The 15,182-nt window shown below is 40.4% G+C and overlaps 2 protein-coding genes across 6 annotated transcripts in view; both read right to left on the reverse strand.

The window, feature by feature from the left end:
* Positions 1 to 810, reverse strand: part of hivep3a (HIVEP zinc finger 3a) — a 46,116-nt gene extending 45,306 nt beyond the window's left edge. For 4 of the 5 annotated variants that reach the window (XM_069516380.1, XM_020090453.2, XM_020090448.2 and 1 more), the window contains exon 1: positions 462 to 808. The gene's annotated coding sequence lies outside the window, so the exon portion shown is untranslated. Of the gene's footprint in view, positions 1 to 461 lie in introns of all 5 variants that reach the window. The other variant, XM_069516382.1, reaches the window with a different exon arrangement.
* Positions 811 to 4,576: 3,766 nt separating this feature from the next.
* Positions 4,577 to 14,131, reverse strand: serinc2 (serine incorporator 2). Its single transcript, XM_020090913.2, has 10 exons — positions 13,952 to 14,131; positions 10,699 to 10,860; positions 10,187 to 10,374; positions 9,984 to 10,063; positions 9,136 to 9,273; positions 8,559 to 8,728; positions 7,240 to 7,330; positions 6,951 to 7,113; positions 5,503 to 5,718; positions 4,577 to 5,417 (listed from the first exon to the last, which is right to left on the reverse strand). The coding sequence occupies exons 1-10, from the start codon at positions 13,988 to 13,990 to the stop codon at positions 5,276 to 5,278; spliced, it is 1,389 nt and encodes a 462-aa protein (XP_019946472.2). The 5' UTR covers positions 13,991 to 14,131; the 3' UTR covers positions 4,577 to 5,275.
* Between the last annotated feature and the right edge of the window lie 1,051 nt (positions 14,132 to 15,182).

The raw sequence follows: 15,182 nt of genomic DNA on the forward strand, positions 1-15,182 counted from the left end.
ACCAGCGACAGGCTAAAATGAATATCATAGCCTCCAAATGCACATCAAAGCCCCAAAATACACCTCAACACTCCTTTCAAAATAAAACACTTTTACCTCTTCTGCTAATGTTCCGGTTTTAAGTTAAGTATTTTAGCATCACCTCAGCTGCATCCACCGACAGCGTTACTCCAAACACGAGGCAAATCCACGACGTTTATTTTGAACCTGAAATCAGCTCACTTCCTGTGTTGTTATGTCCAACTCTGGCTCACTTGCCGCAGCTCGCCGCCGCCTCCTCCCTCTCGCAGACAATGAATGAAGCCAGTTCTGTGGAGGAGACGAGCCCCGGCACCGGGTTCAGCAGCCGCAACAGCGGTCCGACGCGTCCGGGACAAACACACCGGGGAGGCGGGCAGCAGGTTCCCCTCAGCCCCGCTTAGCCACGCTAGCTGCCTTTTGTTTGTTTTCTGTTATCTTACCGTTCACCTCAAGGAAAACACGCCTCGCAAGGGAAACAGCCGTCCCGTCAGCTCGCGGTTAATGTCCCGGTAGAAGCACCGCAAGCTCAGCCCGCGGCGGCGTGTCGGACAGCGGCTCACTGACACCGTGCGTGAGGGGACATCACCTGCGGGAGGGAGATGCTCAACTTCACTTCTGCTCTGCGGCCACCGCTCCACCAGCAGCTCCGTCAAACCCCCGCAGCTTCTGCCACCGCCGACAGGAAACTCTCAGATGAGGCTGTCAGAATAAAAGTGCGGGAGGAATAAGCCTGGGGGGGGGTCGACTGATTTGTAATGGAGCTCGAATACGTGCAATCCTTTCATCGGGTCATCTCGTACAATGATATGCAGCTTAAACTGATATTCAACTGTCTTTGATCGGATCAGCGTCCTCTCTTGGTGGCTGCATGTTGCATTTCGGACCGGAAACGCCGAGTTTAACTCTAGCAAGCTTGACAATGTCATCCTTATAGCAACATCTCATGCAACATATAAGTTAACAGTGTTCATTATTATTCATTCTTACACTTCCAGCTGCTGGTATCTGGGGTCCCAGCCTGTCAGCCCTGGTCTGTCGCTGTGCATTTATTTTGCTTCCAAATAAGACAGCTGTTGCTGCAGGTGATAACGTGACAGGTCCGGTCCCTGTGTCTGCTCCGGATGCTCTGCAGGCAACAGGGGATGGATCCTCCGGAAAGTTGTTGCAGTAATTTACCACCGCGCTATCATCACCTCTGTCAATGTCATCCAGTAACATAAAACTGCATTTCCGGCCACAACTTTGTAAACATAATACTACTACTACTACTACTACTCATAGTACTACTACTACTACTAATTATAATAATGAGTTTATGTAGACAAACATATAAAGAAAAATAAAATCACATTAAAGCAAGAAACAAAATCCTACAATAAAAATGGCAGATTATGTCATACAAAATCGAAAAACAACGAGAACAATTAAAAATAACACATTAAAGAAAATTGTAAAATTATCAATATAATAGCTAAAACAATCAATTCAAAGCCATGCAGTAAAAGTAGGTTTTGAGAGATGATTTAAAACAGACTGGATTTAAGGCAAACTATTCCAGCCACTGAAAATTTAAATTCTTGTCTATTTCCTAATTTCAATCAATAAATTATAAAAAAATATCAGATATGTAATGTTCACGAATCAAGAAAATTAATATATATGTAATATGAATTCAAGAAAATATGTCAATTTTTACATTTCTTTGCAATTATTCTGAAGGTCAAATGACTGACATTCAGCTTTGTATACGTCTGATTGACGTTAACTTGACTATTGCCAGCATCCAGCCACAGCTGGAGCGCGAGACGAACACGCTGCTGCCTCAAAACCACGCGCACTACCGCGAGACCCCGCCCCCTTAGAGTCACATTAGAATATAAATGGAAAAACTGAAAATATATACGTGATTAAATTCTCCAGTCGGGCAAGTTTGTCCAATCCAATAATCATACAGTTATAATAATAATTATTATTATTATTATTGTTATTATTCTCTATTGGTTCTCTATTCTTTATATCTGAATTTAGATGATGTCAGTGTATTTAATATGTACTGGTTTTTTAGAGTCTATATACTATATTTATGAAGCATCAGGAATAATAACTAAAACACGTTGTGCTCATTTATTATTTATCAAATTTGGATTGTATGATTTAATTTCTTGCCTGAACCATTTTATTTTTATTCCATTACGCCCTCATCCAACTCCAGGAATACGGGATGTAACGTGATGTTGTTTTGTCCTCACACACTTGTACCTGAGATAACAAGTGAACCATCACTCTGTTGTCTAATGAAGACAACTGGGGACGCCCATTAAAAGCCTTGGTGTGTCAGGGCTCTCTTTAGCTTGTTTTTCCACCTGGGTTGCCAGGTGTTTTCAGCTCCTTGGGAAGGAGAGGTGTGACTGATGTTTGTGGCTGAGGATTGAGATTGTGGAAGTACCCGACCCCCCCACCCCCGGGCAGGGTCCAGAATACCAAAACACAACAGGCAGACGAGCGTGGTGAGCTCCCAATAACTGGCTTATGCAACTGATCAGAGACTCACTCGGGATTATGTAATGGCATTAAGCCAGGCTGTGGCTCATAGCTGGGCCAGGGACTACCACTGTTAACACTGTGGGTCACATCTCAACTTCAGGCTGGAATATATTGTTTTTACACAGTCTGAGTGTGTGGAGACGGTGTGAAGGTGCAGCAGCACTGTCAAGGTCACGGCATCAATGTCATGAGCCAATAAAAAGCAGTGTCTCCTGCACGGTAAAGCTGAATTTCTGCAGATTAAGTGGACCAACAACAGATTACTGCATAACTGGTTCCTGTGCTAAACTAGCCTGCTTTGTGTGTGTGTGTGTGTGTGTGTGTGTGTGTGTGTGTGTGTGTGTGTGTGTGTGTGTGTGTGTGTCTCAACAAACCCAGCAGCACAGAGGGAACACAGGCTCAGAATGCTTCCTATATGTATCCTGTTTTATTTAAATTTGTTATAATAAAGTATAGAACAACTATATTATATCATTTATTTTATCTATATAATAATCTTTTCCAATAAATACATTTCTTAATAGGAAAACAAGATCAGAGTGTCATTGTCAAACCCAAGTATTTGCCTCTGTCACAAACAACCTGCTCTATGTGAAATCTTTTGTAGTATCTTGTCTTTACTTTTTTCACATACATATTTATTTGTCATTTGTTCTTTTTTGTAAAATGATCTTTGAAAGATGTTTCTTAATAACTGAAAGGACTTATTATAACTGGCTTTCATATCTGTACTCTGTAGACTTTAGGTACTATTTTCACTCAAAAGCTCAACTCGTGCATTTTGTCAGGAAATCATTTGTATGGTTTCAGGATTGTGCTGTTGTAATCGTCGCACATAAGAATGTGACATCATCTTTTTCCTGATTGAGCCGCACCCTGTACACTACCTCAGATACGTCTGGTGTTTCTCACTGTTTTACTGATGTCTTTTTCCAGATGGGACCAAACAACAGACCCGACCACAGCTCTGGAAGCACGACAAAAGGAAAACTCAACTATTTGACGGATCAGAGTTACCAGGCGTTAGGGTGTTTGATTGTAAATGTGAGAAAAGTTGAATGCAAAACTGAATGATTCCCAGGGTCGATGTCACGTGAGTCAGCATCAGTTGAAGAGCCCCGAGAAGAGATACTGTTCCCTGCATAATGGGAAATGTAGGATCTTATATTTTTGGAGCTTGATCCATATGTTTTGGTCTCTACTGCTTTGATTTTGTTAATTGTAATATTAGTTTGTATGAGTGTGTGTGTCAGCTGTATGGAAGAGCAATATTAAATAAATAAATATAAAGTGATTTTTATTTGGTGCATTAGAACTATTGCATGAGCATGTCCATTATACAAATAACTAAAAATTACATCTGATGCATATATGAATTGCTTATTGAAATTTTATGATTGATAATGCAGTTAAAGTGGTTGTATTTGAAATATAAAAGTCAAAGAGGGTATCCAATGAGTGAATAATGATTCTGTTACTGCTGTGTGGGTCAAACTGTGTACAGCAATGTTGTCAATATTGCATCTGGGATGTGTTACCAGATGTCTAAACTTCAGAGAACACTCATTCCCCCAACACAAGCCTTGAATGAATATTGTTAAGTATAATGAAGTGTTGTGTTCAGGCCCCTGCTCATGCTGATCTTGTGATAGGGGAAAGCACATTCCCTCTACATTACTTGCCAAGTAAGTGTGTGTGTGTGTGTGTGTGTGTGTTGCAGCAGGGAATCCTACACAGACGAAAAACAATAAATCACATTTGAGCAGGATCATGTGATTAATGGAGGGAGAGCAGTGAAGCGTTTGGAAACCTCTGCTGACCAGACTTGATCAAAATTTGCAGTTTCTGAAGAACATATAATCACATGGTGTAAAAAAAAAAAGATGAACTGTTCAGGTTTAGACATTTTAACACCACATACATCAAAATCAATTATGTCAATATAATGACATGCATGTTATTGGACGGACAACAGTCCCACCTGCTGGACAGAACTAAAGTCTACACTGAATGATTTAAACAAGGTGCACTTTATTTCATTATGATAAGAAGTGAACATATGTTTTACACTGAAAACTGAGTGTCATATAAACTTTTTAAAGGTAATCAAAAATGGTCCCTCTGAACAACTTGTGTGTAAAATATAATAAACCAATCTTGGTATAAAACAGGGCACATGAAGAAAGTTGTGCAAAAAAGCAGAACTAGAAAAAATAGATCGCAGAAATTTAAACGGCACTTTACATAAAATCGGACTGATTAAAAAAAAAAAAGTGTGATCTATGACAGAGATCATCCCAGATTCAGTTGGTCTTTTCCAATAAAGGCATGTAGTGCTCTCAATTCTAAAATCTGTAACAGTGAAGGAAAAATAGAAAAATAACCAGAGTAAAGATAACCTGAGGCAAGAACGATCTTGAGTGAGTAATTAAAGCTCAATTACAGACAACGTCAGATGTTTCATAATGAAAATCAACATTTAGGCAACTTGTAAAGTGGCTTAAAGGAACAAAATATATCTATTTTCCCCCGTCAATGGCTTTAATATGATTTTGATTGTACACAATCCTATAAAAGCATCCTACCTTATTTTGGCTTCCAATTTTAAATGTATGCATTTCAAAACTCAAGCAGAGAAATTTGAGGCTAAAGCTACGTTTCCTCACAGTGCAACAAGAAGAAGCTATAGAACCAGTGTTGACAGACTTCCCTAGCTGAAGTCTCTGTCAGGGAGCACCAGTGGGGCCACCAGCGTCCACAGGTAAATTGCCAAGCCAAGCCAGCTGGAGCCGATCTTCACCCACACGGCCGGCATGCTGGTCTGCATGGTCTGCATGGCCTCGTAGTCGGGCCTGGTGAGCCAGGAACAAGGTCAGAGGGTAGTCGGCTTTGTCTGTCAGTAGGTTAGTCATAAAAGAAGGAATAGCAGATACTCACTTGTACCAGTTGGTGAGTGTCATCATGATGTAGAGAGAAGCCAGGAAGAGGCTGAAGTGAAAGAAGGAGTAGCTGTAGGTGACTCCGTTCTCCTCGTTGTCCACAGCCCGTCGCACTCCGTCCTCTCCGGAAGAGGCCTCGAAGTCGGTGGTCAGACCCTGGTCTTCCTCAGTCTGCATCAGCTTGTTCACCTGGGCGTTGTTAGAGGAGCGGATGCTGTGGTGGTTGAAAGCACAAGGACTCGTCTTGACTTATGTGCCTCTGACATTAGTTTCATAGCAACACAAATGACAGTTAATTAATTCTGAAAATCTCCCACTTCCACTAAAGGTTTGAGGTTTAATTCATTTTTTTCCCAGGTTGATCGAACGTTGGAGAAACACATTAATGCTGCCAATCTCTTGTTCTACCAAATCCCAAAGGATCTGTAATGAATTCCGATCAGGAGACTGCAGAGAAAGGTTTGAGACGACTTTTACTTTGAGACACGGAGAATTACTCTGCTGGAGCCAGGACATTAGAGGAGGGTAAACCACATGCAGCCTGGACTGTTGACACGAGGCAGGTTGTCTCCCTGGATCAATCAGTCTTCAGCCTCACATTTCTATTTTCTGGACGTGTTGTTCTCACTCTGAGATGCTTTTTCAGCTCACCACAGTTATAAAGAGCGAGTTACTGTAGTTTCTCGGTCAGCTCCAAGCAGTCTGATCATTCTCCTCTGTCCTCTCTCATCAACAAGCTGTTTCTGCCCACAGAACTGCTGCTTACTGGATTTTTTCCTTTTTGGTTTTTGATGCCAAAAAAAAAAAAAACCTCTTCTGACTAAACTCCAGGGACTATTATGTGTGAAAATCCCAAGAGATCAGCAGTTTCAGAAAGTCAAAGTCGCTGTGATCAAATTCTTTCTCCATTCTGAGGTTTGATGTGCAATTTCACTGAAACTCCTGTCCTGCAACCTCCCTTTTCTGAATTGTATGCAGCTACACGATGGGCTGAGTGGATTATTTCCGGACTATAACCATTCTGAATAATAATCTATTTACATACAGACACATGACCAATTAAAGTAAAGAGAGTAACAGAGAAACAGGATGTCAATGCTGCCCTCCACAGGACATGAGGGGTCACTAAAGGATTTGTATTTAAAAGGAAATGAATCACAGTCCTCAGTTCTCAACCCAGTTCAACACCTAAAGGAGATTTTTGACTGAGTGTTAAAGAGCATCTATTAAATCTAAAGTTTTTCCTTTAATTTATCTGTCAATACATTTTCTTACTGCACTATATGCAGTGATATTTTTTTAATTCTACTTTATAATAGCTAGCTTAAATCAATTAAGCGCAGGGTTAGAGGGTTCAGCTTCTCGTATTCATGGGCAGTGTTTACTTTTTCTTTTCTGAAGGCAAGATGGCTGCTTTTAAAAACTCCAGTGGTGACAGTAAAATACCTTGCATAAAGAGTGCAGAACAAGAAGATGATCAATCCCACAATGCTTTGTGCGTCCCACCACTGGACACTTGGAGCAGCGGGGGTAGGAGGAGCGGGCCCTGGTGGTGGGGTTGGACCTGCAGGCTGGACCAGACTCAACAGGCTGGGGTTACACTGCCGGTCTGAGGTTGGAAACAGGAATCAGTGTGAATACTTGACATCGTGTGTCTATAAAAGCCGCAGAGGTTTGTAGTTAAAGGTTTTGAATAAAATGATTCTGTGCTGTGACTCTGACTCTTAAGACTTACTGGGGTTGTTGGTCATGGCTGACCAGGTGATGTACATGGTGTAGAGGGAGATGAGGGAGGCCTGGAGCAGCCCTGAGCTGGGCTGAGCATCCTGCAGAGATAGAGGCATGAGGATGAGTCAGAAAATAACTCCTCGGTGGTTCAGACATTTTGTCCTCACTCAGAGACAGATGGTTATTTTTTTTTAGCTAGCTTGACTCCGAGATTGAGCATTAAAGAACATTTATTTTTGACAGACCCCTGTGCAATAGATAAGAGGTTAAATTATTCACAATTGTATGATCTTTCACTAGCTGTATTATTTTTAATTGAGGTGTTGGGTAATTGCTCTTTAGTGCAACCTCAACCCTGCATTGTTGAACTACTAAACCACACACAGTTGCAGCAGTGGGGTTCAGGAAGAGTCATACAACTAATAACAGAGGATGCAGTGGTCATCCTCCACAAATGACAAATGCAGTCACTGTTTACGCAGGCTTGTATTGAAAGGAATCGTCTGTGGAAACTGGTGCATAAGATGGTTTGAGTCCAAGAAGAAAACTATTACTCATAAAACAGCAAAATACTACAAGAAGATATTTTGCCAGAAAACATGAAAAGAGGTCTGATGAGTGTTGGCAGCACTTTGTCTGATCAAATAAAACCAAATTAAATTGGTTTGAAATTAATTGGTTTGGATCCAATGGAGTCCTGCATGTTTGTCGTGGACCTGACCAGGACTAACACAGAGACTGAGTGTTGACAGTGAAACATGGAGGTAGGAGCACACTGATGAAAAAAGTGAAGACTGTTTCCTGTCCCCTCTAATCGAACAGAAATTGGATCCAGCAATAAAACCAGCAAAGAGCAGCTGAAAAGAAAGGAAGCATCTGTGAAGAACAACAGAACAACTCTCTATAGATCCAACACTGGTATCATGAAAACTCAAGAGGATCGCATCTGTCATCAAAAACAAAGGCGGACATACAACATATATATAAAATAAAAGGACTGAATGGAGGATGGACTGACTCCAGTTGCAGATGGTTCTTAAATGTAAGCCTCTCATTACAGTTTCTGTTCTATAAATGAATTAGCTTTATTCTTTCATTTCAATATTTTTATAGTTATTTTTTATATTCTATTTCATTTTTAATATTCTATTTTTTATTTATTTTTTCACTGTGTAATTTTCTGAGCATGGCTAGAGGGGAGCCTGAGACTCAAGCATTTTATTGCCAGCGACTGCTAAATGTAATTGCATATGACAATAAACCTTTGAATCTTGCTGTTTAACAATATTCTGTATCAGTCCATAAATAGCCATACGTCTACATTACCTGAACTTTGGGAAGAATGGAGACGATGGACACGATGATGCAGAAGATGAAGTTGAGGCTGATGAAGACCTTGTGCTCGGTGCAGTCGTCAGCTTTGGTATAAAACACGTAGAAGAGCACGACAGCAGTGAAGGCCAGCACGTAGTGGACGATGGTGAAAGAGAGCAGAGCTGCGAGATAAACAAACATCAACGTCATTATACGAATGAAACCTGACAGTGAAACTGCAGCTGGAGTCTGGTGAGTGTTTTACATTGTTTGCACTGGTTAGTTCTGTACAACAAGACTCTCCCATCAAAACTCACACACAAGTGTATTTCACGCAGTTTGATTTATTACATAACTGTTGTGTAATCTGTCAATGTCACTGGCACCAAAAGGCTAATCTGAATTGTAATTCAATGTTCCAGTTTCACACACACACATCTATATGATTTATTGACAAAGGTATAATTAACTTTTGTGCAGCTTTCTAATGTGAGAACTTGCAGGGAAATATTTGTTGGAATGAAACATGCATTTTCTACATGCACTTAAAGGTTTATGTCATTAGATGGAGACTATGTGGCCTTTCTACCTGCGAACCAGCACTTGGAGTTTCCATTCTCTGCCTTCTCCAGCCAGGACTGGTTCCAGGAATGGGCGAAATCCACGAGTAGGATGAGCTGGATGACGATGAAGATGAAGGAGCCCACCATGCCGAAGTAATACCACACTGAGCGCACACAGGGAAGAGGACTGACTCAGGAAATTGTAGGTTTTTAAATATTTCTATTAATTACATTGTTTGATGGCTACATGTGGGTGTTTACCATGAAAACAGAAGAAAGAACACAGAACATGAAACATGTCACATATTCTCCCTTAATACATTATTCTAAACCTTTAAGTTCTGATATGAATCACAGACTTTCTGAGCAAAGGAAGTTTATTTTATTCTAAGCACGCATTCACTGCCAACTCTACCATTGAAACGTATTTTGTTGAACGAGTGTTTTGATATTGATCCCTAATTTTGACTTGAATTCCAAACATGTTAATTATAGCAATAACATAACAGTTTAGTGGGATCATGGGAGTTGCTCTCATCACCACTGCTTGTTTGTTTCTGTTTTTTTTAACCAGGAGCAGAATTATCCTCAGAGGTAATCTCCTCCTCTCCAAAACAGACACATTGATTAAATCCATAAAGCAATACTGAATAAAACAGCTTCACTTTAAACATCTGTGTTTCTCTGATGCTGTTTGGAAAGTCAATGGAATGAGCTGAGCTGATTTGCTCAGCTTGTTTCGCTGATGCCTCCAGACATTCAGGGACCTTCATCCAATAAAAATATATAGTTTAAGTTTAAGTAAAACCAATCAATGTCAATAAAGTTTTGTAAAATGAATAACCCTAACCCTAGATGTGTCCTAGTTTCATACCTGTATTAAAGTCGCCGTCTGGAATGAAGAAAGCTCCCACTGTTAAGCAGACCAGCACCAAGAACTTGAAGAACCAGAAACTGAGGAGAAACAAAATCAAATGTATTTTACACAGTGAAAACACAATCTTAAGAGAAAGCAGTGTCCATGTTTGGCCACCAGAGAGCAGCATTCTCTCATTATACACATATGCAAGCACTAACCCATTCTGGATGGAGGCTCGAGGGTCCTTGCTGCTGCGCACTCGGATCATGATGATGGAGAACAGGAAGAAGAAACAGGCCATGGCGAAGCACATGCGGTACACCGACTTGTAGCCCACGATGATGTCACAGTTCACCTTGTTCGCTATGCCGGGTATGGTCGTCCCGCCAACGCAGAATCCTGGAATCTGAAGGGTTGAAGACAAACAATGAAATACCGGGTTAGACAGGCCAAGATTACCGTCTATAGCATAATGGAATCTAAAAAGATAGATTGTGACAGAAATGATAACAACATATTTCCAAACATCCTGTCCAGCTGCTGTACAGCATCACTGTTGCTGGGTTACAGACTTATGAAAGCACTGTATTTTCCATCTTCATCCTTTAATTGGTACTAACATGTGGGTTCAGAAATGCTCTTATTCGATGATTAAGGGTGCCTGATGCAACAGACCCACATCCCCACGTGGATAATTACATTCGACCTAACCCAGTCTTCTCTAATGTACCTTTTTAAGATGTTCTTCCATGCCTGGGAGAATCATTATAACAGAGACCATAGTGCCGAGCATCAGCAGGAAGGAGAAGGCCAACCGGCTTATGGTGGAGTTGAATGTCGAAGGGCAGCATGATGACAGGAGGCAGGAGGCCGAGCCGCACAAACAGGACGCCTGGAGAAGAGGCAGAGGAAGAATTAGCAGGGCATGCATACAGAGCCATATTTTATGAACATCGTGGACAAGGCTCTGGGTTGTGGGATAATCAGGGTAATGCATGCATGGCTTGCAAATATAAATGTGGAACAAGAAAAGAAGAAAAAACATTGTGTCTGCTGTCAGGGCAACCATCGTCCGGCTTAAGCACACGTCCAGAGAAGCAGAGATAAATGATGATTCACAGAGGCAGTAATCACGTATGCCATAATAACAAATCTCTGCCTCTCTCTCTTTGTTTCTTGACAAGGACTGTGAAACAGGATCACAGAGGATTCCTGTAAGATTCAGATGGCTGACACATTCGTGAAGCACCGAGGCAGAGACTCACTGTGGCGGAGATCATCCATCCTTCACTAAACGTGAGTATATGAGCCCAAGCTTCTACGAGAAATGAATGCTGCAGCTGTGAGCTGACGAATCCAGTTCCCATGGTTCACACTGGCCTATGTTACACTGCTCTGGCAAAAAACAACTCCAACAAAACAGCTTCAAAACAGCCGAGGCAAAAACCGCTCATACTCTAAGTACTAAAGAGTATTACTCGGAACTCATAGTGATAACAGGGAATATTAAACATCAAAGCACCCATATAATGAGTCTGAGGTTTTATTTTACAACACTGACACAGGCTGGAGATCAAACTTTAATATTTTCTGGTTCAATGTGTCTTTATTACCACCAAGGGGTAATGAATTCTGCAGCCAGCAGTAACCACACAATACCAATAAATACATCAACAATATAATTACATCACAGTGAGACATTTAAAAAGGTTGATGGCAGCAAAGACCAGCGACTTTTTAAATCTATTAATTCTGCTTCATGTGGTAGATTAATCTACAGCCAGACGGAAGCAATAACAGCTCAGTAAACTGTGGGTGATTCAAATCATCTGGGATTGTTCCGACCTTCTTGAATTTGTACAGGTGATGAAGGTCATTTAGGGTCATACCAGCAATTTTTCAGAAAACATTTACAATATCCTACAACTGCTCTTTATTTTTGAGGGCAAGTGACCCACACCAGTAGATGGAATAAACCAGATCTGATCAAACAAGAATAAAGTGTGATATTGACATTAACATTATGACGCATACGATAAAAATACATGTACTGATGAGCCTCTAAACACACAGCATCCACAGAGGCTTGAAGATCAGCTGTTACATCAGCAGTTATTGTGCTGCTGCACCAGCTCAACAGCCCGATCATTAATCAGCACAGGAAAGATAACAATTAGATTCTTCCTTAAATCAATTTTCGTTTCTTTAGTGCTGGAAACATTAATGTCCAAGAAGGACAACTTGCACCAGTGTTTGATCATCACTGCTGAATAGAGACAGAGCGACTGAGTCTTCACTGAACCCTGACACACCGCCGCTACATGTAGCCACAACCAGCACCATTGTTATTGATTTAAGTATTAAACCGTGTCCAGTGCTGAAAGCTGGCACCCTATACTTTCTGATTTATGTCGAACCTCTGCCAGCTTGTACAATAACTCCCCGTGTTTAGAAAACACTTCATAACAGAGCAATCACAGTGGTTGTGGCACTTACACAGAGATATTGTCAAGACATTCGTAGCAAAACCTGATGTCCTGCTTCAACACTGAATCACAGCAGATGTTTGGAGGATAACCAGTAAATCTCTGGAAACCAATCTGCTTTAGAACTTCCTCTTTGTGTTGTTTTACAGCTGTGACACACTTTCTTCTATCTCTTATCAGTAACTTACTGCACTGTGAGAAGCAGTCTGTTTGGCAGATGCTAATGGTAAACGTCGTGATTGACAGGCTGAGACTGACTCGTGATTGGTTGAGCGCTTGTTTCTACGTGACTTCTCTCTCCACATGCACAAGATGGCAGCGTCCTTATCTGCAATATTTTGGTTTCATTTCTGAACAGTGTACATGGACGTCTTTATTTCCAGTCTATGGCCTTTATCAAAATGCAACTTAAAGGGGCAATGTGTAGAGTTTAGTGACATCTAGAGGTGAATTTGCATGTTGCAGCTGAACACCCCTCACCTCACCCTCCCCTTCCAAACATGAAAGAGAACCTGTGGTAGCTTCAGTTGTCATAAAAACTCAAAACGTTTTTAGTTTGTCCAGTTTGGACGACAGTAAAAAAAACATGGCTGCCTCCGTAGAGAGGACCCCCTTCCAATTTAAATGTAAAGTATTTATATATAGGGTTCATTATAGGGTAACGCAAACAACAATTCATACAATTTTGATTAAACACTCTAGTGATTAACATCACAAGGATTATTTTATATTCAATTTCTGCCAATGGATCCCTTTTAAATAATCTTAACACACTGGACCTTTAACAGTAACTGCATCTTCATCTTCACCAGTGATACATGTCATATTGATAGAATAGAACACACCTGTATTTGATTTACATTTGTTCACAGTTTAGATATAATATAATAAGAAAACTACACTAATGACGTCATATTCAGGATTGTGGGTTAACCCGGAAGTAGCGCTAATCAGACAGATCATACAGTTAAAGCCTTTAAGTTTGATTCATTTTTATGTTTACCTGTTGAACTATTAAAACTTTAATTTGATTTAAATAAGATTTACATTTTAATGTAAATAGAGTCAAATCACAGAAGAGACGTCCATGCTGCCACACGCCCATAAGAAGAAATCTAACAAGTCACTACCTAATAAATCACAGATCGTACCTTGGGCTTAACATTTAACGGAGTAACTCGGATTACGTTTTGAATTTAAACTTTATTAAGCCACATTTAGCTGTCAACTTTGGTATTTGACGACTTCGGACAGGTCAACAAACTTTACCACAACTTCCTGACACAGTCTTTAATGGGAGCAACTATTCAATAAAAGCCGTTTGTTCCTCGATACTTGTTCAAACCTTGGAAGAAAAGATGTAAACATATCGGTTTAAATTAGTTTCACGTGACGTCGTGTCGTCGATACCCAAACAACAACAAAACTCGTGTCTCTGCTCCAAAACAAGTAAACGTCGCCGCACAGACGATAAGTCGATAAGAGCCGTGTACTCACACAACTGGCGAGGGAGCCCAGTGCTAGACAAGCCCCCATGTCTGTTTCTCTCAGAAACCAACTGGAAGAAGCGATCCAGAGAAACTTAAGGAAGAAACCGAAGTTAAGATGGCGGCGTCAACTTCTTCAAAAACAGTAGACAGGAATCCGCCCATTCCCTTGAAAATAAAAGGGTGAATTAACTTATGGGCGTGAACTAAGCGGGGTGTGCGCACCGTAGGGATGACTCCATTAGTTTCTTTATATACAGTCTATGGTTTTGGGTTGAATGTCCTTATTGTTATGTTCGTGCTTGTGAGGATGAGGCTTAGTTTAAATCCAAACGAAACTTTATGACACGATGCATTTTTACTCTGCTATTTACTGCGTCTTTAATTACTCCCAGGTGACAACTGGTGCCACCCAGTGGATAAAACATGCAATAGCATCTGATCACAACACTTAAAGAATACAAAAAAGTCCAAAACGTTTTGTTGTAGGAATTGAGTTGACACTTTCATTTGTATTCGAACTTCCGGTATCATTTGGTCTGGACAGAAGGTGCACTTTACAAAGGGCGTCGCTGCCACCAATCAGAGGCTCTACTTTCTCTGCGTTGAGCCAAACTCCGGCTGTGATTGGCTCAACGAGACGTCACTCTAAATGTTTGACGAATTGCATGTTAATGCGCATAAGAGAACCCGCCTCTTCATTATTGTCCGATCATTTACTACCACATGTTCTATACTCCACTTTAACTTTAAATGTGTTTAATGTTATTCACCTAAACTCAACATTATATTTCTTGTATGTATAGTTGACTGATAACCAAACAAAGCTTAATATTTCTAATTTTGCGTCTAATGGAGTAGAATCGTTAAATTCTAAAGTGTCAGTGTTCCCTTCTTAAAACACACTTTCATCAGAAAACCTTCCCTGATTTAATTTGAGATTTAATTTTCTCTTTCTGTTTATACCACATTTAATTTTATGCATTCAATTGTTTTTACCTGTTCCAGTTTAACACTGGTTATATTATGACTATTCTGTTTTAATTTGCTGCCATTGTAAAGGACTTTGTAAGGTGGATTTTGAAGTATGCTATAAAATAAAGTTTACTATTTATTATTAAACTTTAATTACATAATATCAAATGTATACTTAAGTACAGTACTTGAGTTATTGTACTTTCCACCAGTTTATTTTTTCATTTTCTTCCAAAACGAGATTGAGAAACCTTTCTAAAGAATTT

Source organism: Paralichthys olivaceus, chromosome 20 (genome assembly GCF_024713975.1).
Source record: "Paralichthys olivaceus isolate ysfri-2021 chromosome 20, ASM2471397v2, whole genome shotgun sequence".
In the NCBI taxonomy this organism is placed as follows: domain Eukaryota; kingdom Metazoa; phylum Chordata; class Actinopteri; order Pleuronectiformes; family Paralichthyidae; genus Paralichthys; species Paralichthys olivaceus.

Bases quoted from the DNA above. Each gene is read 5' to 3' on its own strand.
- serinc2 (XM_020090913.2), bottom strand. From the start codon at position 13,990: ATGGGGGCTTGTCTAGCACTGGGCTCCCTCGCCAGTTGT. The intron at 10,375-10,698 runs GTACATTAGAGA...TCAACCCTTCAG, and splicing joins TGGAAGAACATCTTAAAAAG to ATTCCAGGATTCTGCGTTGG. The intron at 8,729-9,135 runs GTAGAAAGGCCA...TTTATCTCGCAG, and splicing joins CTCCAAGTGCTGGTTCGCAG to CTCTGCTCTCTTTCACCATC.